Source organism: Panthera onca, chromosome D4 (genome assembly GCF_046562875.1).
Source record: "Panthera onca isolate mPanOnc1 chromosome D4, mPanOnc1 haplotype 2, whole genome shotgun sequence".
In the NCBI taxonomy this organism is placed as follows: Eukaryota; Metazoa; Chordata; class Mammalia; order Carnivora; family Felidae; genus Panthera; species Panthera onca.
This window is the reverse complement of record NC_138351.1, coordinates 94,506,154-94,531,028: the sequence shown is the minus strand read 5'-3', so window position 1 is coordinate 94,531,028 and position 24,875 is coordinate 94,506,154. Positions and strand designations below refer to the sequence as shown.

The 24,875-nt window shown below is 58.2% G+C and overlaps 2 protein-coding genes across 2 annotated transcripts; both read right to left on the bottom strand.

Moving 5' to 3' along the window:
- Positions 1–6,194: 6,194 nt before the first annotated feature.
- TOR4A (torsin family 4 member A) lies at positions 6,195–13,261 on the bottom strand. Its single transcript, XM_060608113.3, has 2 exons — positions 12,693–13,261; positions 6,195–11,966 (listed from the first exon to the last, which is right to left on the bottom strand). Exon 2 carries the CDS (start codon positions 11,927–11,929, stop codon positions 10,679–10,681), a length of 1,251 nt encoding a protein of 416 aa, XP_060464096.3. The 5' UTR covers positions 11,930–11,966; positions 12,693–13,261; the 3' UTR covers positions 6,195–10,678.
- A 1,499-nt stretch (positions 13,262–14,760) lies between these two features.
- NELFB (negative elongation factor complex member B) lies at positions 14,761–24,511 on the bottom strand. Its single transcript, XM_060608114.3, has 13 exons — positions 24,178–24,511; positions 23,670–23,833; positions 23,350–23,449; positions 22,690–22,920; positions 20,402–20,587; positions 19,639–19,751; positions 18,985–19,087; positions 18,670–18,765; positions 18,298–18,440; positions 18,079–18,185; positions 15,422–15,563; positions 15,174–15,282; positions 14,761–15,058 (listed from the first exon to the last, which is right to left on the bottom strand). Exons 1-13 carry the CDS (start codon positions 24,277–24,279, stop codon positions 14,912–14,914), a joined length of 1,743 nt encoding a protein of 580 aa, XP_060464097.2. The 5' UTR covers positions 24,280–24,511; the 3' UTR covers positions 14,761–14,911.
- Positions 24,512–24,875: the final 364 nt, after the last annotated feature.

Genomic DNA, 24,875 nt, shown 5'->3' with positions numbered 1-24,875 from the left:
GGAGTCTCGGCGGTTCCTGTGCGGGCAAGCGGTGAGCCTCTCTCCCTGAGCGGTGCTGACCCCTTCTGGAAGGACGGCGTCTGTTCTCCCATAAAAGCCTGTGGCTGCCCCACTCACCGCTGAACGTCCCCCATCTGGAACTCGGCACAGAGACGGCGGCGGCCCGGCCCTGCGACAGCCTGCGGCGGTCAGGCTTCGCGAGAGGTCGTCTGGGGCGAGAGATGTCGCACGCTCCGCTCCAGCGTCGCCCGTGTTGGATCTGTGACAGCTTCCAATGCAGGCCAGCTGGCTCCCAGCTGGGCGCTCCTTGCTTTGCCGGCCTAAGCCCCACAGTCTGTAGCAGAACTGACCTCCTTCGCCCGGGGTTTTGCAGACCTCCGGCCGCGAGGAACGAAGGACCAGACTTTCCCAGAAGATGCGTCTTGACCATTTCCGAAAACAGCCACCGCTGCCACCAGCAAGTCTTTTCGGAGTCGCGCCGACAAATGACTAAGTGCCGAGCACCAGCTTCTCCCGCGTGCAGCCGCCTCACCATTGGCCACACCTTCCCGAGCTTCACCTGGACGGTTGGAGACGGTCTTTGGGCGTCAGTCTGCCATGTTCCCAGGTCGCCCGCTTCCTGAATAAAGCAACCTTCCCTTTCCCACTCGTCTCTCAAGGACTGCTTTTCAAGTGGCAAGAGGCCAAACACGAGACTGGAGTGGGTCTTCTGCCCGGTAACCGTTTGGTTGACGCTCCGATCACAAAACAAGATGCACCCGTTCTGACGGCGCAAGAGCCCATCTCGCTCTGCAGTTCCAAGGAGGACTTTGCCGTGTCTTCCTTCATCCGAGCCACTGACGTTTCCAGATGCAATCTGATCCACAAAGGAAAGGATCCCCTCCCATTTCCTCTGTGGATTCCCATCACTTTCCATTCTGTCTGCAAAACGTTTCACTTCTTCAAAAAGAGAAGATGCTATGACTCTAAAACTTCCAAGACAGACTGAAAACAATAGTTTTTTTTGTAGTAACGAATTGGAAGACAGAGAAGAAGGAGGAGGGGGAGGAGGGGGAGGAGGGGGAGGAGGAGGGGGAGGAGGGGGAGAAGGAGGGGGGGAGGAGGAGGAGAGGGAGGGGGATGGGGTGGAGGGGAGGGGGAAGAGGAGGAGGGGGAGGGGGGAGGAGGAGAGGAAGAGGAGAAGGAGGGGGGAGGAGGGGGAGGAGGGGAGGGGGAAGAGGAAGAGAAGGAGGGGGGAGGAGGGGATGGGAGGAGGAGGGGGAGAAGGAGGAGGGAGGAGGAGGAGAGGGAGGGGGATGGGGTGGAGGGGAGGGGGAAGAGGAGGAAGGGGAGAGGGGGAGGGGGGAGGAGAGGAAGAGGAGAAGGAGGGGGGAGGAGGGGAGGGGGAGGAGGAGGAGGGAGAGGAGGGGGAGAAGGAGGGGGAGGAGGGGAGAAGGAGGGGGAGGAGGGGGAGAAGGAGGGGGGAGGAGGAGGAGAGGGAGGGGGATGGGGTGGAGGGGAAGGGGAAGAGGAGGAGGGGGAGGGGGGAGGAGGAGAGGAAGAGGAGAAGGAGGGGGGAGGAGGGGAGGGGGAGGAGGAGGAGGGGGGAGGACGGGAGGAGGAGGAGGGGGAGGAGGAGGACCAAATGGAACATCTGGAGTTGAAAAGCACAACAACTGAATGAAAAGTCCAGGAGATTCTGCTGCTGAAACAACTGGACGTCCACACGCAAACACTTCATCCAGAAACAGACCTTATGCCCCTCGTTAAAAAGAAACCGAAAATGGATCACCTTAGTGCAAAATGCAAAACTATTAGCCTTCTGCAAGGAGGAAATCTAGATGAGCTTGGGTTTGGCAGTGACTTTCTTTTATGTTTATTTGTTTTTGAGAGAGAGAGAGAGAGAGAGAGACAGAGTGCGAGCAGGGGAGGGGCAGAGAGAGAGGGAGACACAGAATCCGAATCAGGCTCCAGGCTCCGAGCTGTCAGCACAGAGCCCGACACGGGGCCTGAACCCACACACCGCGAGATCGTGACCTGAGCCGAAGTCAGACGCTTAACCGACTGAGCCACCCAGGCGCCCCTAAGATACAAAATCAAAGGCACATTTCATGAAAGAAAGAAATGATTGGCTAGATTTCATTAACATGAACAACCTCTGTTCTTAAAAGGCAATGTCAAGGGAATGAGAAGACAAGCCACAGATAGGGGGACACATTTGCAAAGACACATCTGATAAAGGCCTCTTATCTAAAACGTACAAAGAATTCTTAAAGCTTGGGGCGCCTGGGTGACTCAGTTGAGCGTCCGACTCTTGATTTCGGCTCAGGTCGTGATCCCAGGGTCGTGGGGTGGAGCCCATCAGGGTCTGTGCTGAGCACTGAGCACGGAGCCTCCTTAAGTTTCTCTCTCTCTCTCTCTCTCTCTCTCTGCCCCTCTCCCCCACTTGCACTCCCTTTCTCTCAAAAAAAAAAAATAATTTTTAAAAGGTTAAAGAAAATAATTCTTAAAGCTCAACAAGAAAACAAACAACCTGATTAAAAAATGAGCAAAAGATCTGAGCTGACACCTGCCAGAATAAAGATATACGGACGGCCGGTAAGCACAGGAGAAGGCTCCACATCACATGTCATCAGGGAAAAGCAAATGAAACAAGACACCACTACACACAATGGCAACGAGCAAAGTCCGGAACCTGACATCAAATGCTGGCGAGGACACAGGCCTGCAGGAGCTCGCATCGCTGGCAGGCACGCAACACGGTGCAGCCACTAAAAATGACAGCCGGGCGGTTTCTAGCAAAACTAAACCTGCTCTTACCATGTGATCCAGCAGCTCCTCCGTGTCTGCTCAAACTAGATGAAAACTTCTGTCCACACAAAAACCTGCACCCATACATTTATAGCAGCTTGATCCATAATTTATTCATAATTGCCAAAACTTGAAAGCCACCAAGGTGTCCTCCAGTAGGTAAACGGATAAACCGTGGTACGTCCAAAGAATGGAATGCTATTCAGCACTAAAAGGAAATGAGCTCTTAAGCCACAAATACACACGAAGGAACTTTAAATGCATGTTGGTAGGTGAAGTGAGTCAATCTGAAAAGGTGACATACTGACTGCATGCTTCCGATGATATGACATCCCAGAGAAGGCAAAACACAGGAACAACAACAAGACCAGTGGTTTCCAGAAGTTAGGAGGGAAAGAGGATAAGTCGGTGGGGTACAGAAGATTTTAAGGACAGTGAAAACACTCTTTATGATAATGGTGGCTATGTATCATTATAAATTTGTCCAAATCCACAGAATTACAACATCAGGAGTGAACGCTAATGCAAACTAGGGAGTCTGAGTGATAATGGCTTGTCAATGTAGGTTCACCGATTGTAACAAATGCACTACTCTGGTGGGGATGTTCACAGCTGGGAGGACAGGAGTTCCACAGGAAATCTTCCACATTCTTCCAATGTTGCTGTGAACCAAAAGCTGCTGTAAAAAAAAAAAAAGTTTATTTATTTTTTATTTTTTTAATGTTTATTTATTTTTGAGAGAGACAGACAGAGAGTGAGCAGGGGAGGGGCAGAGAGAGAGGGAGACACAGAATCCAAAGCAGGCTCCAGGCTCTGAGCTGTCAGCACAGAGCCTGACGCGGAGCTCGAACTCACGGACCGTGAGATCATGACCTGAGCTGAAATCAAGAGTTGGACACTTAACCGACTGAGCCACCCAGGTGCCCCAATAAAGTCTATTTTTAAAATATCCACTTGAGGGGATCAACAGCAGACTTGAAAAGCCAGAAGAGGGGCACCTGGGTGGCTCAGTCAGCTCAGTTCCAATTCTTGATGTCAGCTCAGGTCATGATCTCACAGTTTGTGAGATCGAGCCCCATGTTGGGCTCTAAGCTGACAGTGCAGAGCCTGCTTGGGATTCTTGCCCTCTCCTTTTCTCTCTCTTCCTCTCTCTCTCTCTCTCTGTCTCTCTCTCAAAATAAACATTTAAAAAAAGAAAGAAAGAAAAGCCAGAAGAAATAATCATCGAACTTGAAGACAGATCAATAGAAATTATCCACTCTGAAGAAGCTAAAAAGGAATGAAGAAAAATAAACAGAGCCTTAGAGACCTGTGAGACATTATCAGGAATATAAAAATGTATATAATGGGAGTCCCAGAAAGAGAGGTAAAAGACAAAGGAAGAAAAAATATCTGAAGAAACAACAGCCCCAAATTCCCAAACTAGATGCAAAATATTAATCTTTACATCAAAGAAGCTCAATGAGATCCACACCTAGACATACCAGACAGAAGACGTTGAAAGTCGAAAAGAAAACCTGAAGGCAACAAGAGTGGAAGGGCTTCTGTACTGGGATGTAGTGTGGTGACAGCTGACTTCTTGTCAGAAACAATGAAAACTTGTAGGCAGTGGGATGACATTTAAAAAAAAAATTTTTTTTAATGTTTATTTTTGAGAGACAGAGAGAGAGTATGAGCAAGGGAGGGGCAGAGAGAGCGGGAGACACAGAATCTGAAGCAGGTTCCAGGCTCTGAGCTGTCTGCACAGAGTCTGACGTGGGGCTCGGATCATGGACTGTGAGATCGTGATCTGAGCTGAAATCAGTCACTTAACCAACTGAGCCACCCAGGTGTCCTAGTGGGATGACATTTTTAAAGTGTCAAGAGGAAAACTGTCAACCAAGAATTCCATATCCATCAAAACCCATCGAACTTATATGCTGAAAACTACAAATGCTGCTGAAAGAAATTAAAGAAGTACTAGATAAATGGAAAGAAATCCCATGTTCATGGATTGGAAGACGCGATATTGTCAAGATGTCAATATGCTCCAAAGTAAACTACCACTTCAGTGTAGTCAAGTTATATGAATCAAACTTCCTACAGTTTTTGAAGAAACGGAAAAGACAGAATTTGGATGTATGTCAACTTACAAAGAGTCCTAAAATAGCTCAATGACTGTGAAAGGCTAGAATCTGGGAGTACGTACAGAAGTCATAAACACAAACTGAAACAATCTTTTTCACAAGGGTTATGAGGGTATGCTATAAAAACTTTATGTCAATAAAATTAGACAATTTACATGAATTGGATAAATTCCCAGAAATTCCTAGAAAAACATGAATTATGAAAACTGACTCGCAGAACTGGCATGTTTAATTAAGAATACAGACCTTGAGGGGCACCTGAGTGGCCCAGTCAGTTAAGTGTCCTACTGGCTCAGGTCATGATCTTGCAGTTCATGTGTTGGAGCCCCGCGTGGGCTCATTTTTGTCAGTGTGGAGCCCACTTCAGTTCCTCTGTCCCCCCCTCTCTCTGACCCTCCCCTGCTTCTGCTCCCTCTGTCAAAAATAACTAAAACATTTTTAAGAAATAGAAGCAAGAAGACCCAAGGAGGGCAACTTTTCCCGAAGCCTCCAGAAAGAAGTGCAGTGTTGCTGACATCTTGATTTTAGCCTACTCTGGCCCAATTTGGATTTGTGACCTGAAGAACTCTAAGATAATACATTTGTGTTGTCTCAAGCCACTAAGTTTGTGGCAACTTGTTATGGCATTAACAGAAAACTAGCAATTATACTGATACCAAAGTCAGACAAAGACATCACAAGAAAGTAAAACTTCATACCAATATCCCTCATAAACACAGATGTGTAAGTCCTCAACAAGATATTAGCAAACCGAATCAAGCAGCATATAAAAAGGCTTACATACCACGACCAAATGGGATTTGTCCTTGGAATTCAAGGTTGGTTTAACATCTGAAAATAAATAAAATAAAGGACATAAACCGCATGAGCCTCTCAATAAGTGAAGTAAACATTTGACAAAATCCAACACTCACTCAAAAAAACTCTAAACACTCAGATAGAATGAAACTGTTCCATGCCAACAAAGAGCACTACAAAAAGTTCTACAGCTAACATCCTACTTAATGGCAAAAGACTTGATGCTCTGCCCTAAGATCAGGAATGCCACTTCTGGCCAACATTGTACTAGGAAGTTCCAGCCAGTACAATCAGGCAAGAAACAGAAATAAAGGGCATAGAGATTGGAAAGGAAGAAGTAAAACTGCCTTTATTTGCAGAAACATGGTCCCATATGTTGAGCACCCCAAGGAACCCGTACCAAAAAAATCCACAAACGACACAAAAGCAAAAACAAAAACAAAATGAGGACTAATAAACAACTTCCACAGGGTCATAGGATCCAAGATCAATATACAAAATTCAATTTTATTTTGGGGGTACCTGGGGGGCTCAGTCGGTTAAGCGTCCAACTTCCGTTCAGGTCATGATCTCGCTGTTCATGGGTTCAAGCCCCACATTGGGCTCTGTGCTGACAGCTCGGAGCCTGGAGCCTGCTTCCGATTCCGTGTCTCCCCCTCCCTCTGCCCCTCCCCCGTTAGCACTCTGTCTCTCTCTGTCAAAAATTAATAAACATTAAAAAAAACTAAACTAAACAAAATTCAATTTTATTTTTATATGCCATCAATGAAGAGCTTGAAAAGAACAGTAACACCATTCCACTGGCAATAACACCAAAAAGAATAACGTACTCAGGAATACCCTGAAGACAGGAAGTGCAAGGCCTGCACACTGGAAACTACGTGGAAACCACGCCACGGTGCTGAGAGGACTGAAGACGGGAGCCTGAGTGGCTCCAAGACCACGGACTGGAAGCTTCAATATTATCAAGATGGCACTTCTCCCCAAACCGATCGCTAGAGTCAATGCAATTTGTATCAAAATATAGAAATTGGTTTTTGGTTTTAGGTTTTTGTTTTTTTCAGAAATTGGCAATCTGATCTTAAAATTTATCTAGAAGGGCAAAGGACCCAGCCAAAACAATATTGAAAACTAAAAACAAAGTTGAAAGACTCACACTTTCCAGTATCAAAACTAACTATAAAGCTACAGAAATCAAAAGAATGTGATTCTGGCATAAGCACAGACACTTAGATCAACAGAAAAGAACTGAGAGTCGAGAAATAAACAGTCATCTTTGTGCCCAATTAATTTTTGACAAAGGTGTTATGATGTTTTCTGTGTCAACTTGGCGAGGCTACAGTCCCCTGTTATTCAAACAAAACTTAATCTAGTTTTAAGTTAAATGTTGTTGTGAAGGCATTTTGTAGATGAGATTAAAGTCCAAAATACGGGGGCGCCTGGGTGGCTCAGTCGGTTAAGCATCCGACTTCGGCTCGGGTCATGATCTCGCGGTCTGTGAGTTTGAGCCCCGCGTCGGGCTCTGTGCTGACAGCTCAGAGCCCGGAGCCTGTTTCGGATTCTGTGTCTCCCTCTCTCTCTGACCCTCCCCCATTCATGCCCTGTCTCTCTCTGTCTTAAAAATAAAATAAACGTTAAAAAAATTTTTTAAAAAAAGTCCAAAATACGTTGACTTTATGTAAAAGAAGTGATCTTATGTGACCTGGGTGGGCCTGATTCGGTCTGTTGAAAAGACTTAGCACAGCTGAGCCTTCCGGGGAAGAACCAATTCCACCTCTGGGAAGCGGTGCCAGAGTCCTCGCCCGCCTTTGCCCTTACAGACGTGCCAAGGCAACGTACCAGGGAAAGCATGGGCTTTTCAGTAAGTGGTGCTGGGCCATCGTCATCTCACACCATACATAAAAATTTGCTCAGAATGGTTCATAGACCTAAATAAATGTAAGAGCTAAAACCTTAAAACCATTTAGAATAAAGCATAGGGAAAAATCTTTATGATCTGGGGTTAAGCAAGGAGTTCTTAGATATGACATCAAAGCTGTAATCCATGAAAAAAAAACCCTGGTAAGTTTGACTTCATAAAAATTAAAAACTTTTACACTTCAAAAGACATCCCGGGGGCACCTGGGTGGCTCAGGTGGTTGACTGTCCAACTGCGGCTCAGGTCATGATCTCACGGTTTGTGAGTTCGAGCCCCACGTCGGGCTCTGCACTGACAGCTCGCAGCCTGGAGCCTGCTCACAGCCTTGGATTCTGTGTCTCCCTCTCTCTCTGCCCCTCCCCACTTGCGCTCTGTCTCTCTCTCTCAAAAATAAATAAGAACATTAAATTAAAAAAAAAAACAACACCAAATCAGACTGGTTAGAGTTGTAAAGTTAGGTGGTTCGAGTATGAAGAAAACAAGGCAGTAATCACGTTGAAAGGTGGGTGTTTATCGCCTGGGGTGGGGAGGAGGAGCTGGTGAGTTTCTAGGAGCCTCGCTGTGTCCTGTTTCTTGACCTGGATGGGTGCTTGCTTTGTGGTAAAACTTTGAATGTATATTTTGCTTTCTACACTTTTCCAGATGCATGTTGTATTATACAACATTAACCCCTCACAATACCAACCAAAAATGATACGGTTTTTAGAAAGAAATCTCACAAAAATGACCAAGGCCTGTCCGCAGAAAGTTACAAAGCTCTACTGAAACATGTTAAGTCAGGCTTTCTACAAAGCGTGGCATTGTCATGGGATCACCATTCCCCAAGCTGATCTCTAAATCAGTGCAGTTCCGGTCAAATCCTAAAAGGTTTCCCCAAGAATCGGACAACATCAAGTTCTAAGGAAAAAAGCCCAAGAAGGAGTCAAATAACCTCAAAGAGGGTGTCCCGGCAGCTGTCATGACTTCCAAAGACTAACGGGCCACCGGACAGTGAGGTGCTGACCCGCATCCTGGAAACAGTCCGGCAGGAACCCATTTATCACGGAATGGGAACTGCGGAGCATGGAGAAAAGAGGGAGCCAGTTTATAAATAAGTCAACAAAATAAATTTAAACACCAACAAAGAGTAAACATAAACATAATGTCTGGGATGGAGGGTTGAGTGAGAGGACAGGGTTTGAGCACTGGGCACGCGCCCCCTCGGGTGGAGGGGCGGGCGGTCGGCTGACCACAGCGGGCTAACTGGCCAAACGAGGCACCAGGCGGAGTGAGGTCCGGTGTAACTGCCAGCGGACGGAGGGCACAGATGGGATGGCGTGTGCTCAAATAAATATCAACGAGGTGTAAAAAGGCAGGACAACTAGAAGGCACAAAACAAAGTCGCGAGAAGTTCAAGTCTGTCGCTGCGCTGTAGGCGCTGCTTCCCCGCACCGAAAGCAGGAGCGGCGCCGGGGACCTCGGACCTCGGCACTGGACACAGGCTCTTGTCATAGATTCGGCCTTAAAGACATGGGGCTCCTGTCCCCAGCTGCCCAGCAAGTGGGGTCTGGTAGACAGAGCTGGCCACCCCCCCCCAACCCCTTTGGGGAACAAAGCTTCCCAAACGTCGCCCTCCTCCCCCCTGCCCGCCAGTTCTCAGAGCCTCTCTGGCCAGCCCGGCCCCATTCTGCCCTTGATTCCCGGGCCCGGGTCCGCAGGTCCGGGGCACCCGGCCAGCGCGCCCCCCCACCCCTCGGGCTGACCTTGGCCCAGGGCCGCAGACGGCCCCCAGGGCCAGAATGGATGGGCGGTGAGGGGGCTCCCGCCACGCGGGGCCCTTGGGGAGCCGGCCTGGGATGATTCTGAGGTCTGCGGGGATCAGAGGTCATGCTGAGCTCCGACGCGGGGTGGGGTGGGGTGGTGCCGCACAGCCCGGCGCCCAGTCAACTCGAGCTTCGCCTCTGCGGGGCCCTTCCCTCTGCTCCCCGGGTCCCCCTTTGGGATTCGCCGTGGCCGGGGTCGCCGATGACGTGTGTGCACGTGTCCCCGGCCCTCAGGCTGTGTGTGCCCTCCTCCAGGATGAGCTGGGCCTGCTGCGGGGACCCGGGCGACAGGGAGTCGAGGGACACGCCCCCGCGACCTCCGCGGCCCGGGCGGACACGCGCGGCCACTGGGCGGCAGCACTGAGGCCATCCCAGGGCGCGGGGGACGCCCTAACCCTCCAGGAGCACCCCCCCCCCCCACGCGCGCCCAAACGACGCCCACCGCGCCCGAAAAGCGACAGGGGTCTGGAAACCTCTGCGGTCGAGTCTAAAGGATCTCTACCTACAGGCCTCCCCCAGTCAGCGACCTGAAGCCAGTTGGTGGCCAGGGCAGGGGGATCCGAGAAGTCAGCGCCCCCCCCCCCAACTTGGGCCCTGCCATCCACCGCTGGCACCCCGAGATCCCCCCACCTTCCTGAGCGTTCAGGGGATTCCAATGGATCAATTCATTGTGTGTGGACTCCCATCCCCCCATTGCCTCCCAGGGAGCTCCTGGGCCCCAGAGTCCGGGAGAAATCCGGGGAGTCCATGCCATTCTCCTGGCTGGAGAAGCACCCAGGACTTTGGGCCCACAGGGTGGGGAGGGGGTTGTGGGCGCGGACTGAGAGAGAGAGAGAGAGAGTGTGTGTGTCTGATGGCTGCTGCAGCCATATCCAGCCACAGGGGACCAACTAGGTGACCCTGGGAGCTACTTTCTCTGAGGCCATACAGCCTCTGTACCGATGCCTGCGATGAGGGGCACACAGCAGGTCCTTAGGAATGTGGGCTAGGGCCGGGAGGTGGCAGACTGGGGGCACTGATGGAGGAACTGTGACTCGAAGTGGGGGCTCGGAGCTGAGCCACCCCCACCAGCCTCCCAGCGTGAACCACGGGTTAGGGAGGGCGGTGGGGGCTGTAAACAGATTTATTAGGGGCCTCAGGCAAATCCACAGGGTCCCCTCCCTCCTACTACCCCCAATGACCGAGATGTCCCCAAGATGTCCCCTCGTGCCCACAAGCGTCCGCCGTGTCCAGCCGGGCCCCTGCTACAAGAGGTTCACCGTGGCCACCACCTGCTTGCAGCCAGTGACAGCGAACTCGCGGCCAGCCACGCGGTAGTACTTGAGCTGCGCGGCCAGGAGCTCGGCCCGGGCCTGCTCCGGGAAGAAGCCCTCCCCGGCCATCTCGTCCCGGAAGCAGCTGACCACGGCCCTCTTGTCCAGCAGCAGCAAGGGCACGATGGCCGCGGCCTGCCACAGCGGGTGCTCGCGGACCAGGAGCGCCCGCAGGCCGGCGCGCAGCTCCTCCTCGGCCCGCACGGCGGCCACCGCATCCCAGTCGCCGTGAGCACCGCGGGCGCCGTCGGGGCGCGGGGACAGCGCGCGGGACGCGTTCTGCAGCACGAAGCGCGTGATTTCCGCGCCGCCCGCGCTGCTGAGGAGCACGTAGATGGCGTTGTGGAAGTGGTGGGCGCGCTGCGGCTGCAGGAAGCCGTGCAGCTCGTCCAGCAGCGCCAGGGGCAGGAGCTCCGCCTCATCCAGCACCACGAGCGGGGTCTTCTCCTCCGCTTCGGCCCGCTCCGCCACGCCGGCCACCAGCCGGGCCAGCTCCTCACGGCAGTCCTGCGCAGCGCGCGCCTTGGGGCAGTGGTGCCGCGCGTGGTACTGCAGCACGAGCGCGCCGTCCTCAAGCACCGCGCGGAAGTGGCGTGCCAGCAGGCGACCCACGTGGCTCTTGCCCACGCCGCTGGGCCCGTGCAGCGCCAGAAGCAGCGGGCGGCTGTGCACGTGCGTGGCCAGGTAGTCCCGCAGCAGCGCCACGATGCGCCCCACGGCGGCCGGCTGCCCGAACACGGCGCGCTGCAGCGCCTTCTCCAGCCCGTCGAGGTCGTAGCGCTGCGCGTTATCGTCCAGGTTCTCGATGGCGTTGAGCACCTGGAAGCCCACGATGGCCACGAGCAGCAGGAGGCAGCGCTGCGCGCGGCTGCGGCGCTCCGCGTGAGGCCGGTACTTGCGCGAGGTCTCCGGGTAGAGCACCACACGGCTGCGTCGGCGCCTCTTGCGCGGCGTCCTGGACGGCGGCTCCGGGCCGTCGAAGGTGAAGAACCGGGGCTGGTCCGGGTCAGCGTGCGGCGCCCCGGGCGCGGAAGCCGACCCCGAGCCGGGCGGCTGGGGGCGCCGCTTGCGCAGGAGGCACACGCGGCGGCGCAGACGGACCACTGCGCGCAGCGGCGCGATCACGCTCGGGCGGGGGACGCCGGGGCTCGCGGCCTCCAGACTGGGCTGGCCGCTGTCCATGGCGCAGGGGCGGCGCTCCGCATGCAGGTCGCCCTCCCTGCAACAGGAAGATGGGGAGGGTCTCCAGACTTCGGCATGGCCGACTGGGACCCTTCCCTGGAGCGACGTCCCTCCTCTGGGAGGTCCCCAGGGAGTGCGGAGCGCGGGGGAAGGGTGACTCCTGGTGCCGGCCTCTCCCCGCTGACCAGGAAGCGGCTCCCCGCAGGGCCCCATGCAAATCTCTCGGGTACTCCCAGGAACAGCCGCGAGCCTTGAGGAAGTGGCGGCGCGGGGAGGGCGCAGCTTATCGGGCAACCACCCGGCTTCCTGGAGAAGTCGGTGCTAGCTGGCGCCAATTAGGGGTAAAGAAGGGTCAAGGCCCGGCCCCGCTGCCCATCCCTCCCTCCCTCCCTCCCGCCCCGCCCGCAGCTCGGCCTGCCAGGCGCCAGGGGCTCTCTGAATCCCAAGTGGGAACCAAGGGGAGCAGGGACCCTGGCACCGCCAGAATCCAGAGACATCCCCCGCGCACTTAAGAACACTTGGGGGGGGGGGGGGGTCGATCAGGAACTTCTGCTTTTGAGAATGGGCCCAGGCCTCCCACCCCCCACACCCCCAAAACAGGGATCCTCCCTGCACCCCAGTGAACACACATGGAGTGGCAGCAGAGATACCCCAGACACTAGTAGGGTGGGGTGCAAAGACAAGAGCCAGAGGAGGAAAAGGGCCATTGAGGAGACAGAGCTGAAGAAAGGACTGATGCCCTGGTCTCCAACCCACCCCATACCTGCAGCTGAGTCAGGTTAAGTTCCTGCTGGCCCCCAGCCCACCAAGGGCAGCCCCCCTGCAGAGGCCAGATGCTGAGGCTGCAACTCAGGACACAGAAAATACCAGCTTCCTGTCGAGGGTCCCGATGGGGTCAGGGGCCTGGCTGGCAAGCTCAGGCCTGGAGGGGTAGCAGCACCTGCAGGTCCCCGGAGCCTTAGGTCGGGAGGAAACTCTGGGGAGGTTTCCGCTTCTGTGCAAAGGAAGTGAGTCAGGGGTGTGGCAAGTGGGCGGGACTTAGGCTGGATGGAGGCGCCGAAGGAGAGCCTGGCTGGCTGGCCCAGGTCCCCTGGCTGGCCATCAGGTCACCTACCCTCCTCAGCCCTGCAGCCCTCCTGGCTGTCCAGGCCCAGGTCACCTGGCAAGGCTTGGGGCATCCCCTCCCCAGAGGTCCCACAGACTCCTGCATCTCAGTCTAGCTTCCAAGGAACCCCTGCCTCCCCAGGGGCACTGGCACCTGATCCCCCACATGGAGCGGAGTAGGGCAAGAGCAGAGAGGGTGGGCCGGGCCCCTCTGCCCAGCTGGGTGCCCCCAGTCCCTTCCTATTCCCCTCTCCCCCACCTCCCTCCCCTCCCCTCCTGACCCCAACCTGGGGTCATTTCGTTTTCCCCTCCTCCCCTCCCAGGGACTGGGGCTCCATCCCATCTCCCTCTCCTCTTCCCCTGCAACGCCCCCTCCGCCCCCCCCCCCCCAGCCTAGAGCCCTCTCATCCCAAGGATAACACACTGGAACAGAAATTCTAGCCCTGGGGTTAGACCCCCATGTGTAGCTCAGGGTCCTGGTCAGGGAGCAAATTTACCAAGAACAACTTACCAAGAACAAAGGACTTAGGCAAAGAAGTGGCAGGTGGGGGCTTGTGTGGCCCTGCCCCCCGCCCTAGTCCCATCTCTGCACAGTCGGCCTTCCTGAATGACCTTCTGCTCTTCTCATTCTGACTGACGGAGCTGGGCCCTTCTAGGCCCAGAAGCACCTCTCCTGGGCCCAGACCTGTCTGCAGCCCTCCCTAAGACTGGGCCCATCAAGCAGTCCGGCTAGTCTGGTGCTGCCTCCCTCAGTTCCCGAGCCCTTCGGCCGTCCTGCCTGTGGTCCCTCGACCTCACCCCCTTAGCCTCCCTTTGCCCACACACTGCCTCTGTCCCCTCTCCTAACTCTTCTTCGCCTCACAGTGGCACCAGGCACGTCGTGCATCAGGGAAGTGTTGGTCACGGGCTGGAGAGTTCCCACTGTCTCCAGAATATGGGATTCCCAGGCCTCTGGTGATGCATGTTCCCGCCGGCCCTTCAGTCTGGTGCCCTCGGGCAGGGTCACTGCTTCTCTACATCCTCCCATCCAGCCCTGGGGCCTGGCTCCCAGGACCGGCTGCCCTCCTCTGTGCAGGGGCAGGTGCGTGCGGCCTTGGGCCCCCTACCCACCACGTGGCCTGGCAGTACTCTCGGCCTTCCTGGGGCCAGTGGGGGGGAGGGGGAGGACACTGTCCAGGCCCTCCCCACACCCCACGATCCCAGCATAGGGGGGTGGGGTTGGGGTCCTGCCTGAATCTCTGCTTCCTAAGGAAAAAATGGAAAGGGACTACCCCTCAGCACGTGCACCCACAGACGTCTCCCCCCTGCTCCCAGGGGCAGGGCCAAGCATCCAGACCGTGGCCCCCAGAGCAGAAACGTCCTTAAGAAGATACCTGCCTACTTATACTACGTCCACCCCTCAGGCGTGCCCATAAACAGCGCACCCACTGGATTTACCCAAACACCTTTTATTTACATAAGTCAAAGTCTCACTGTGCAACAGTCCCTCACTTGGCCAAGTGCGGGTGCGACTAAGAGGGAGCACACCCCTCCAAGGGTAAACTGGGGCAGTCAGTCTATGGCCTGGGCTTTCCTCAGCCACACCTGCTACATGGGCGCTGCTGGCCAGTGGGGGAGCAACTTCCTGCCTGTGGGGCTCTCGGTCAGCCAGCCGGTCCCGGGTGAAACACTCAGACGCTCCTCGGAAGCCAGGTTCGTTCTGCAGATGACCGTTCTGCAGATGGGGGGCGCTCCGCTCGGCCAGCCCCAGCCCCCCTAGCGGCCTGCCCGCCCCCAGGAGAGACGGGGTCCTGTGCTTGCAATGGCAGGGGAGCTCCTCCTGGCCGGCCCGGCCCCACCGGGGGCCCTGCCCAGTCCCAAGCAGCCCCAGGTGAAGGCTCAGAGCCCAGCCGGAGTGGACACGGCGGGGAGGGGCAACTCCAGGGCCGGAGTCTCCGCGGCCTGGGCCGGGCTGGGCTTCCGATGCTCCAGCTGCTCTAGCCGCTCACCGAGCTGAGAGTAAAGTTCCTTCACGGCCTCTCCGCTCTGCAGGGGGGAAAGTGCGTGGTTCGGGGCAGCCCCCCCGCCCCCCCCCCCCCCCCCCGCCCCGGGGCCGCCTGGGGGCGGGGCGGGCGGCATAGGCCGCGGGCAGGGCACCCACCTGGCCCGTGGGCTCCAGCGCCTTCCGCAGGGCGTCCAGCCTGGACGGGGCCACCCGGTGGTGCAGGTGGATGAGGAGCCGCAGCACGTGGCGCTGCACGTTCTCCTTCCTGGAAGAGGCCACAGCAGCGCGGCGGGTGGGCGGAGCCCAGAACCGACCCCTCCCGCTGACCCCCCGCTCCCCCCCCCCACCCCGAGGTGCCACAAGCGCGCCCCGAGCCCCGCAGGGTGCAGGCGGGGGGTGGGCACCTGGGCGAGGCCGTGAGGAGGAAGCCATCGAAGAGGCTCCTGCAGAAGTCCTCCAGGGCAAACTCGTCGGCCAGCAGCGCCAAGTTCCCCATGAGCAGGTGCAGGAAGATGTCCCCAAACGCCAGGTCGCCAAAGGTCTCCACTGCAAACACAGGCGTCAGCCCCGCTCAGCCCGCCACCCCCGCCCCTGGATGGGCGAACGGGGAGGCCGCGGAGCAGCAGCGCCCCCTGAGGACGGGGTGCCCGGTTTTCCTGCAGCCGGAACCGGGGCCTGCACGACGAGGAGGCAGGGGCGGCCAGGCGCCCCCACGGAGGCAGAGAAGCAGGGCTGTGGGGGTGAGGGTCGGGGTGGGGAGGGCATGGGAGCCTGCTGCCCGTGGTTCTGCCCCATGGCCAAGGGACTTTGGACTAAGTGGACTCGAGAAGAGGGAGAAACTGAACAGACTGGAACTAGAAAAGAAACAGGAAAGAGCCATGGCACCGGCCCCCGAGTTCTACCAGACTGCGACCTACGTGGTTCAAGAAAGACAACAGAAGGAAAGATTTTCATTTTTTGAAGCCACAGACTCCAAAAACTAAAATAATAAAAAAAACAAAACCAAAACAACCTAAAATAATCAGCAAAGGTTAACTACCAACATATCTCACCGATGACCAGAGACAGAGTGCACAGCAAACAAGGCCGACGACCCAGCTGGAGGGCAGCAGGTCACGGGGCGGGCGGGGGGGGGGGGGGACACATGGGGACACAAGTGCCACAGCAGCCACTAGAGAAGTGCTGACAGGGAGCTGTGACCATGGCACTATCTGAGCCCCAGGCGCCACTGAATGCCACGGGGAGGCCCGGGCACCATCAGATGCAGCCGGGCTGTGCTCCCACCACATGTGACCAGAGCCCCCGCTGACCTCACAGCCGGGGGCACGTTACAGGACACTCAGGCAAGGGCACGGTCGCCACCCCAGGGAACACCGCCAGCAAAGTCCCTAATGGGAAACAAATGCCCTGGTTCCAACCCTTCCCACAGAACCCTCCAGACAAGGAGAAACACGAAAGGCAGCAAGGGGACACGAGGGTGGAGGGGAGACGCTAGTTGGAGCCCTGACTTGAACTAACCACCCACATCAAATGTCACGTGACAACAAGAGATCCGTGGCCACCGTCGGGCCCTGGACCCAGATGCGACCACAGCACCATTCTTTTGTAGAGACACCCGTCAAGTCCTCCGTGGGTTTACGTCCAGACCATCATCCGGGGGACGAGCGGCGCACACGGACCCCCATGCAGCAGGTGAGAGGCACTGGGCTTCACCACGCTGCGCTCTTTGCTTGTAACGTCATCAAAAACCCCCACGATAAAAAGCTAAAAAATAAACAGAAAGGAATTTTTAAAACTGACATCTGATCTTACTAGCACCCGGCAATGACAGAAGAGGACAGCGTACCCATCCTGAGCACAAGGAAAGATCTGAGGCCCAGCGCCCCGGGCAGCAGCGCATGGCTGGGAGACACCGGCACAGTGTGGGAGGCAGGGAGGGAGGCGCGCTCCCTCACCGGATGCTCCCGACGCAGGCAGGACACCCCGCTTCTGGCTGACACCGTTAGACACGAGAAGGAAACAAAGGCACTGAAATGAACTGGAACGATGAGACAAACCCGAACGGCACCCTTGGAAGTCTCCAGGCTCCAGCCCCTGTGGCCCTGTGACACGTCTACATGTGGACATGCTACCTCACGTGGAAAGAAGCCCTACGACAGGAGACGACACCGCGTGACCCAGGTGGGCCCGACAGCATCACAGGGAGGCGGGAGGCAGGGGGCCAGACTCAGAGGGATATGCGGGCGGGAGGAGCTGGAAGGGTGAACCGCGAGACAAAGTCAGGAGCCGGGATGCAGGCGGCTCCTAGAAGCTGGAGGAGACCAGGAGACAGATTCTCCCCAGAGCCTCCGGAAGGAGCCAGCCTCGCCCACACCTTGTCTGTAGCCCCGGGACACTCGCTTCACCCTTCCGGCCTCCAGAGCGAGAAGAAAATAAGTTCGTGCCGTTCACGTACATGGAAACTAGATACGAAGTGAGATGCACAAATAGCTTCCTTCCTAAAGAAAACACGGGAAATGTAACACGGGCACCACCCTCAGACGTGTCAGTGACCCAGAAATGCACTTGGCCGGGAACGTGCAGGATCCTTATGAAGCAGCCTCAACACCCCAGACGTGAGCCGAGCCAGCAGAGGCCCCTGGGTCTGGGCAAGCGTGGGAAGGCCAGGTGCTCCCCAACACCCTTCTCCTTGCCTCCACCTGCAGCTTACTATTGAAGGGGTCCACTCAGGCCCCACCATGAAGCAACCGGCCCCCTGGCCCCACATAGCCAGAGACCGTCGGGGGTGAGCTCTCTCAATCGTCTGAGGCCTTGAGGGGCTCCACCTCCCTCGCCAGTTAGGAGCAAATCACGGTAGCTTCTCCACCACAGCCAAAAAGATGCTTTCGCAAACGGTGACAATGGCGAAGGCTGTCCGTGAAACTCCCAAGCTGAGCTGCCCCCACCCCTGCACCAGAACCACCTGCAGAAGACAAAGACAGAGAAGCGCGCCGAGCCAGCCCCTCAGTGCTGGGACAGGGCAGGAGCCCGGGGCCCGGCACGGCCGCCTGCCCGCACTCACCCAGCCCCGGCAGCAGGCGCAGGAGCGCGTTCTTGTTCCTCTGCTTGGTGATGTGCAGCACGTAGTACAGCCCCACCTCGCAGGCCATGCGGTGCTCCTGCAGGAACCTGCGCGCCCGGCGAGGACAGGTCACCCCTGGGCGACGCCCTCCGCACAGCCTCCGTGGGGAGCTGGGGGGCGGGGGCGCGGCACGCCCACCCGTGCCCACGGGGCCCATACTTGGTGAAACTCTCCGGGAGCGTGTTCGGGTACATAACCGGGGCTTTCTCCTCAGCTGGCAGCTTCTGGTCCACGTTGAAGGTGTGGTCGTCGACCACGAAGGACATGAGCATGGGCAGGAACCTGGTGATGAGCTCCACCTCCTAGGCCAGAGAAGACCCAGGAGCGGTTGGGCACAGCCCTACCTTTGTCCTGCAGGGACCCCGCCCCTCGCCCGCCTACCCTCGCATCCACCTTTTTCTGACATCAGCCAGCCTGAGGGCCTGTCCCTCCTTCCCACCTCCCGAGACCCCGCCCTGCTGATCTCCTGCTGAGGCCCCACAGACCCTTCTCAAGGAAGCGGTGGAAACCATCCCACCCGAATCCCGTTACCATCTTGGGCTCCTTGAAGACCTGGCTGTCAATCATGTCCCATGCCCCCTGGCCCAGCGCCAGCAGCCTGAGCAGCAGCAGAAGATCGGGACTGTCCTGTGGGAAAACGAAGGCCTCAGCACGTGCTCACCCAAGGCTCCCCTCCACTGAAATCACTCGTTGCCTGGCAGGGCCCTTGTGCCACGGCCAAACCCTTCGGCTTCCCCCATAGCCCCCACGGCACCCACCGCCCATCGGGAGTGCTGTCATTCGGCCGGCACAGGCCTGGCCACACACCCACCCAGAAGGCAGCGTGCAGCCAGCCGCCGCACTCACCCTAGGCAGGGTCTCCTGGCCGACCAGCTCCTGCAGGTGCCTGACGGTGCTCAGCGACAGGGTGTTGATGGCAAAGGGGTCACACAGGATCATGGACAGGTCCCTGTGAGGATGAGCACACTGCGTCGACACGGCGCAGCCACGGGCAGGCTGCCCTGGCCGCTGTTCTGGGGGGAAGGGCCCTCCACACAGAGCAAGCCCACCCACCCGCCTGCCCTGTGCTTCTTCGGCCCAAAAACTTGATGTTTGCAACTTATCCTTAACTTGCTCAAAATACTGAAGGGCTTTAAAAGTTTTTTAAAAAATTAAGCCCCCGTTTTGGTTCTGAGGACCTGCCCCCGATGCCGTGAGCTCACGAGGGCCCCACAGAGATGGTCGCAGAGAGAAAGAGCTGCAAAAGAGAGCTCGACAGAGCCGGTCCCGCCAGCGCAGCGGCCCTGGGACGGCGCTGACCACCCACCCCGGACGCAGTCAGGCCCCGGCTCACCGAAACTCTGATAGCCTCGGCCCCAGCAGCAAGGTCTCAGCCGTGTGCACGAGCGCCAAGGCAGCGCTAAACCACACTGGAAGCAACTGCAGACACAGCCTGCTCATCCGGACACCTGTGGACAGGACCCTGGGGGCTGGGGGCACCGGCACAAGGCTGACCCTTACCCTAGGACTTGCTCCTGCCCCTTCTTCACGCCGTCAAGAAACCCCTGCAGCTCTCGGGCTCTCTTGCTGTCCACAAACCGCTCACGAATGCAGGCATCCAGGCACCAAGTAAACTGTGGGGAGGAAGCACAGCCGGGACACGGTCAGAGACCGCGGCCTCCAGACGGCTCCCGTGGTCACCGCTCAGCTGCAGCCACCACCCCGAGCCTCACGTCGGCAACAGGACCCGCAGCCTCACGTGGTCCGGGCCCGGTACGGCGTAAAGGCACACGGGCCTGAGGTCCCACATCCCCAGCAGGCCAGGTGGTGCTCGGAGCAGGCGGTATTTGTGCTCTGTTCTCAAGGGGGTCTCCCTGGCAGCCCCCACTGCGGGACCCTGATGCCGCGCAGCCCCCCGGACCTAATGCTGTCTGGGGCTGCACAGCATCCGTGCGGGAGACAACAGCGGCACAGAAAGCCCCATCCCTGGAGCACACAAGTGGCCCCTGAGGGCTCTGGAGCAGGGGAGGGACAGCGGCCCAGGAAAGACCAGAAAAAGCTACAGCAGGGGAATAAACAGCAGGCGAATACGGCAGACGCGGGGCCAGTGGCTCTGACTCAGGTGCCCCTAAGCCTGGGCAGCAGAGGGGGTGTGGGGGCTGGCACACGGCTCGTGGCCGGGTGGGCGGCCAGAGCCCTGAAGGGGAGGAGCTGGAGGGAAGGGGAGGAGCCGGAGGGAAGGGGAGGAGCCGGAGGGAAGGGGGCGGGGCGGGCGGGACGCCACCTTATGGCAGGGGTCCACGGAGCAGATGTCCCCGACGTCCAGCTCGTGCAGGGACATGAGCAGCTCGGCCCGCAGCGTGCAGTAGTGCACGTTCCGGGTCCGCAGGAAGAGGGTCCGCAGGAACTGCAGCACCATGTCGTACAGCTTCACGTTCTTCCCCACCATCTGCGTCAGCTTCTGCACCACCTGGGGGAGGAGACCCGCGCCTCGGGGTCACGACAGCCACGGGGGCAGGACCGCCCCAGCCCGACCCTACTCCTTCCTGTGCGGGCCGTACCCAGAGTCTCCTCTGTCACAAGACGCCAGCTCTGTGTCAGATGGTGGCAACCCTGGATCCCACAGACCCCGAGAGGCCATCGGCCTAGGACCCCAGCCTCCAGGGCTGCCCATCAGCTGGCACAGGAGACTGGGGCACCGGTGAGAGACGCTGGCCACTGTAGCCCCGCCAGGGCTGCCTTGCTCCCTGCGTCCTCCCATGTCGAGCACCTGTACCCCTTCCTCGGCAGGGACCACCCGTCTCTGCAGCCCACACCCCGCGTGGAAGTCTCCGGCAGCCTCCACCAGCGGGAGGGAGCACGGCTCACCGCGCGACCGTGAGCAGGAGCCGGGCCTCTTACTCTGATGGTGGGAAGCAGACAGGACGAGCTGGGGTAAGAGACGCCACAGCGCCCCAAAAGCCACCAGGCTGTACACAGTGCGTGCAGGGGGGGGAGCAGGGACAGAAGCAGTGAGCGCCCGCCAGGCAACCTCGAGGGCCCCCAGCAAGGCCTCTTCAGCAGGCCTCAGGGACCCTGACGCACAGAGCGGACCCGGAGCACAACCCACATCTCAGCACGCGGGCAGCTCCGGTGTGGACGAGAGCGGACACGTGCCTGCCCTAACCACAGCCCAGGCCCACCTCGCCGCGAACGGGAGGCAAGGCGCAGGCCGCTGGGCACGGAGCTGTGGCCCTAGTGGCCGACCCACACCCTGAGGACCGTGGGCGCCACACACACCTGCTACAACCCCCGCCCCCGCAGTGGTGAAGGACGCACAGGTGGGAAGGACCCAGGCCGACAAGAGCAGCAAGAGACCACAGGCGGGAAGTATCGCCACAACCACCGGCCAGGTTTGGGGAGAAAGCATTAGGTCAGATCCCACTTCAACCAAACACACAACCCCAGGTGAGAAAGCTGAACAAGGAACCAGCAAGACGGCCCCGCACCACTCGACCTGGACCTGGCGGCCTCCACCGTTAGGCCATCGTGCCGGAGCACGTCAGGCAACTGCAGTGGCCCCCCAACGCACTGCGAAAAGCCAAAGTGTCCACGGTGGCCTCCGGCCCTCCCGAGCTCACCGCCCCCCGCCGCACACACACTCACCTGCTGGCTCTTGGTTCCAGCCACATCAGCCTTGTCTTCCCACACGGCCAGCCTGCTCCCCTTCAGAGCCTGTGCTCACACCCCAGCCTGGCTCCTCTCCCTCACCCCCAGAACCCAAGCTGCCCGGCTCTGCCTTGCCTTGCTCTGTGAGCTCATGCCTCGACCCTCCACTCCTCTGGGTGCCCAGCATGTGACATTTACTGCGGAGCATCTGCTCCCTTACAAACTGCAAGTGCCCCCAGCAAACAGCCTGACCCCCAGAGTCACCGAAGGGTGCAGGCACTTATGGCGGGAAATCAGAACTCAAGAAACATTCGCTCGTCGGAGTGAGGAACGGATCCGACGTAGAAAGAAAAGACGGGCGCCTGGCTGGCTCAGGTGGAAGAGCACGGGACTCTTGATCTTAGAGTTGTGTGTTCGAGCCCCACGTTAGGTGCAGGGATAACTGAAAAATAAATTCCTTAGGGGTGCCTGGGTGGCTCAGTTGCTTAAGCGTCCAACTTTGACTCAGGTCATTATCACACGGTTTGTGGGTTCGAGTGCCATATCGGGCTCTATGCTGACAGCTCAGAGCCTGGAACCTGCTTCAGCTTCACATTCTGTGTCTCCTTCTCTCTTCGGCCCTCCCCCACTTGTGCTCTCTCTCCCTCCCAAAAAAAAAAATACATAAATAAATAAAAATTATTAAAAATAAAATCTTTAAAAAAAAAGAAAATTTCTCAGAGCCAAAGGACAACACAATGAACTTAACCAGAAAGGCCTGCCGACTCACAGAGCACCAAGGACATAAAACCAGAGAGGTCCACGTTAGGCACCACATCACAAAGACCCCCAACCACACGTACAAGCCCACCCCTCCCAGGGGCACAACGACTGAAATGTGCACGGGGGTGGGAAAGAGGGTGGTCAGGGGGCCCCGTGCCCCACCTCGCCCTGGCGCCTCGTCTTTGGGGAAGGGCTGAAGAAGTTGTGCAGGACGGAGAGCTCGGTGCTGAAAAGCGCACTCTCCTTCTCTAGGATGTACTGCTTCAGCAGCGGAGAAACTTCGTCGCCAAACAGTGCCTGGTTGTCCTGCCAGATCTGCCGCTTCACCTCCACAGCACAGGCCCGGTACAGCTCCTTGTCGGCCATCACCAGCTTCAGCTTCTTCTCCGGAACCTACAGGACCGTATCCGCCACCTGTGAGCCACACCTGTGCCCCAGGGATCTCCCTCAAGACGAGTCAGGAGGCCTCAGCTCCCCCAGCAGAAACCACCTCAACCCAGACCCACCAACAGGGATGCCTGTGACTGGACCCCAGGCCCCAGCAGATGTAAGCAGCCAAGCTGAACACAGACAGTTCTTGCCGAGTCGCCATGGGTCCCACAACCCTATTCACACACCAGGCATCAGTCTCCGTGTGGCTTGTCAGGGAAAAGCCAGCACAGAGAACATGCCCCAGGGCTGCTCGGGGTTTGGGCAGGCAGCTCAGGAGACCCCCCCCCCCCCCCAGAGCTAAGGTGCCAGCTTGACGAAGCACATGCGCGATGTCCCCAAGTAAGGGCTCGTGCAGAGAGCGCCCTGAGCATGTGGGCCCACGGTTTTTACCTTGGGCAAATGTTTCATGACACACATCACCACTGGCTGCAGGGACGGCATCTTCACCAGAGAAAAGCTCTTTTCTAGAAGATCTTCCAGTTTCTTATACCTGGAAAGGCTCGTGTGACTAAAGGAGCAGCACAGGACCCAGTCTGAAGCAGCTGTCTGTCCCCAGACAGATGACAGATGAGGGTATAGGTTTCCACGGGCGGGGCACTCGAGTAAAGGCCCCCTTTTCGAGCGGGGGTGTGTAGCCAAGGGGACGCTAAGTGCTGCTGAGTCCGTTCCAAGGCTGGGAAGGGGCCTGCACATGTCATCTGCCCACCTACCTTTCCTCAGCCTTCCCCTCTGAGGCAATGGCGGACACCCGCTCCAGCAGCTTGTCCCGAAGCTCGTCAAACACCGACTGGTGGAACTCCAGCCGAGGTGTCCCATGCAGGTCCAAGAAAGGCAAGGCCGACTGCAGGGAGGGCAGCAGCACGCCATTCTCTGTCTGAGGAAACAGAGGCCGGGGGGTGGGGTGGGGGGGTCGATTTTACTTATTGGGCTGGGCTCATGGGGAGGCGACAACAGAAACTTCGGTCGCTGCTACACCTGGCCAGCACCCCGGATGCCTTGAGTACCTAAGAAGGCAAGGATGCCTTCCAGCAGCCCTGGTTGCAAACCAGGGTATATATATACATAACGGCAAACCCCGGTACCCAACCAGATGTCCATCAGCGGGGAACCAGCTCAGGGCACCCGCTTCCTCCATCCGCGGGACGGACATCTGCCCACTTCCCCCGCGCCTCCGGCAGGACTCACGCCCAGATCGCCGGCCTCCCCACCGGGGCCCACCTGGAACTGCTCGATGGCCTTGAGCGGCTCCGTGCAGTTGGTCAGCGTCTCCTTCAGGTCTTCGCCGTTGGCCACGCCCAGGTCCTGCAGCCCCGCGAACATGGCCGAGGCCCCGGCGCCCGCCCGGCTCGGCGCCCCATCCCCGCCGCGCTCCCCTGGCGCCGGCGCGGTCGCCGCAGGTCCCCCCGAAGTCCGCTCGCTCGGGCCTCGGGGACCGCCCGAGCTCCGCTCCCCGGCGCCCTCCAGCTCGGCCAGGTCCCGCCCGCAGCGCGGCTCCGCGGGCACCGCAGCCGCCCACTTCCGCCCTGCGAGGCCGGGTCCGCCGACCGACCGGTCCCCGGGAAACACTGCGACCGCCACGCAGAGGTTCCTGGGAGCGGCGTCGCGCCCGGCTCCAAGCTCAGAGGACGTGAGCGGAAGCTGTGCTCCGGCGCGGCGCGGGCTGTTGACGGGAATCCCGCCCACCTGAGCCCCACCCCAACCCCGAGGCACCAGCCCGCCGCTCTTTTGCGGCCGGACCTCGAGGCGTGTGCTGCGTCTGACCTCGTCCTCCTCTGGGGGCACAGCGGGGTGCTGCGGGGCACTTGAGGGTGGGGGAACCGGGGAAGGGGGCTGGACACCGGAGAAGGGGTGCTGCCGGCGGGGTTGGCCTGCTTTATGAATTTGAGCACTGACATTTTAACCAAGTATATTTTATG

Bases quoted from the DNA above. Each gene is read 5' to 3' on its own strand.
- TOR4A (XM_060608113.3), bottom strand. From the start codon at position 11,929: ATGGACAGCGGCCAGCCCAGTCTGGAGGCCGCGAGCCCCGGCGTCCCC.
- NELFB (XM_060608114.3), bottom strand. From the start codon at position 24,279: ATGTTCGCGGGGCTGCAGGACCTGGGCGTGGCCAACGGCGAAGACCTG. The intron at 23,450-23,669 runs GTAGGTGGGCAG...GAGCCTTTCCAG, and splicing joins GAGGGGAAGGCTGAGGAAAG to GTATAAGAAACTGGAAGATC. The intron at 18,186-18,297 runs GTATGGGCCCCG...CCGGGCGCGCAG, and splicing joins CTCCCGGAGAGTTTCACCAA to GTTCCTGCAGGAGCACCGCA.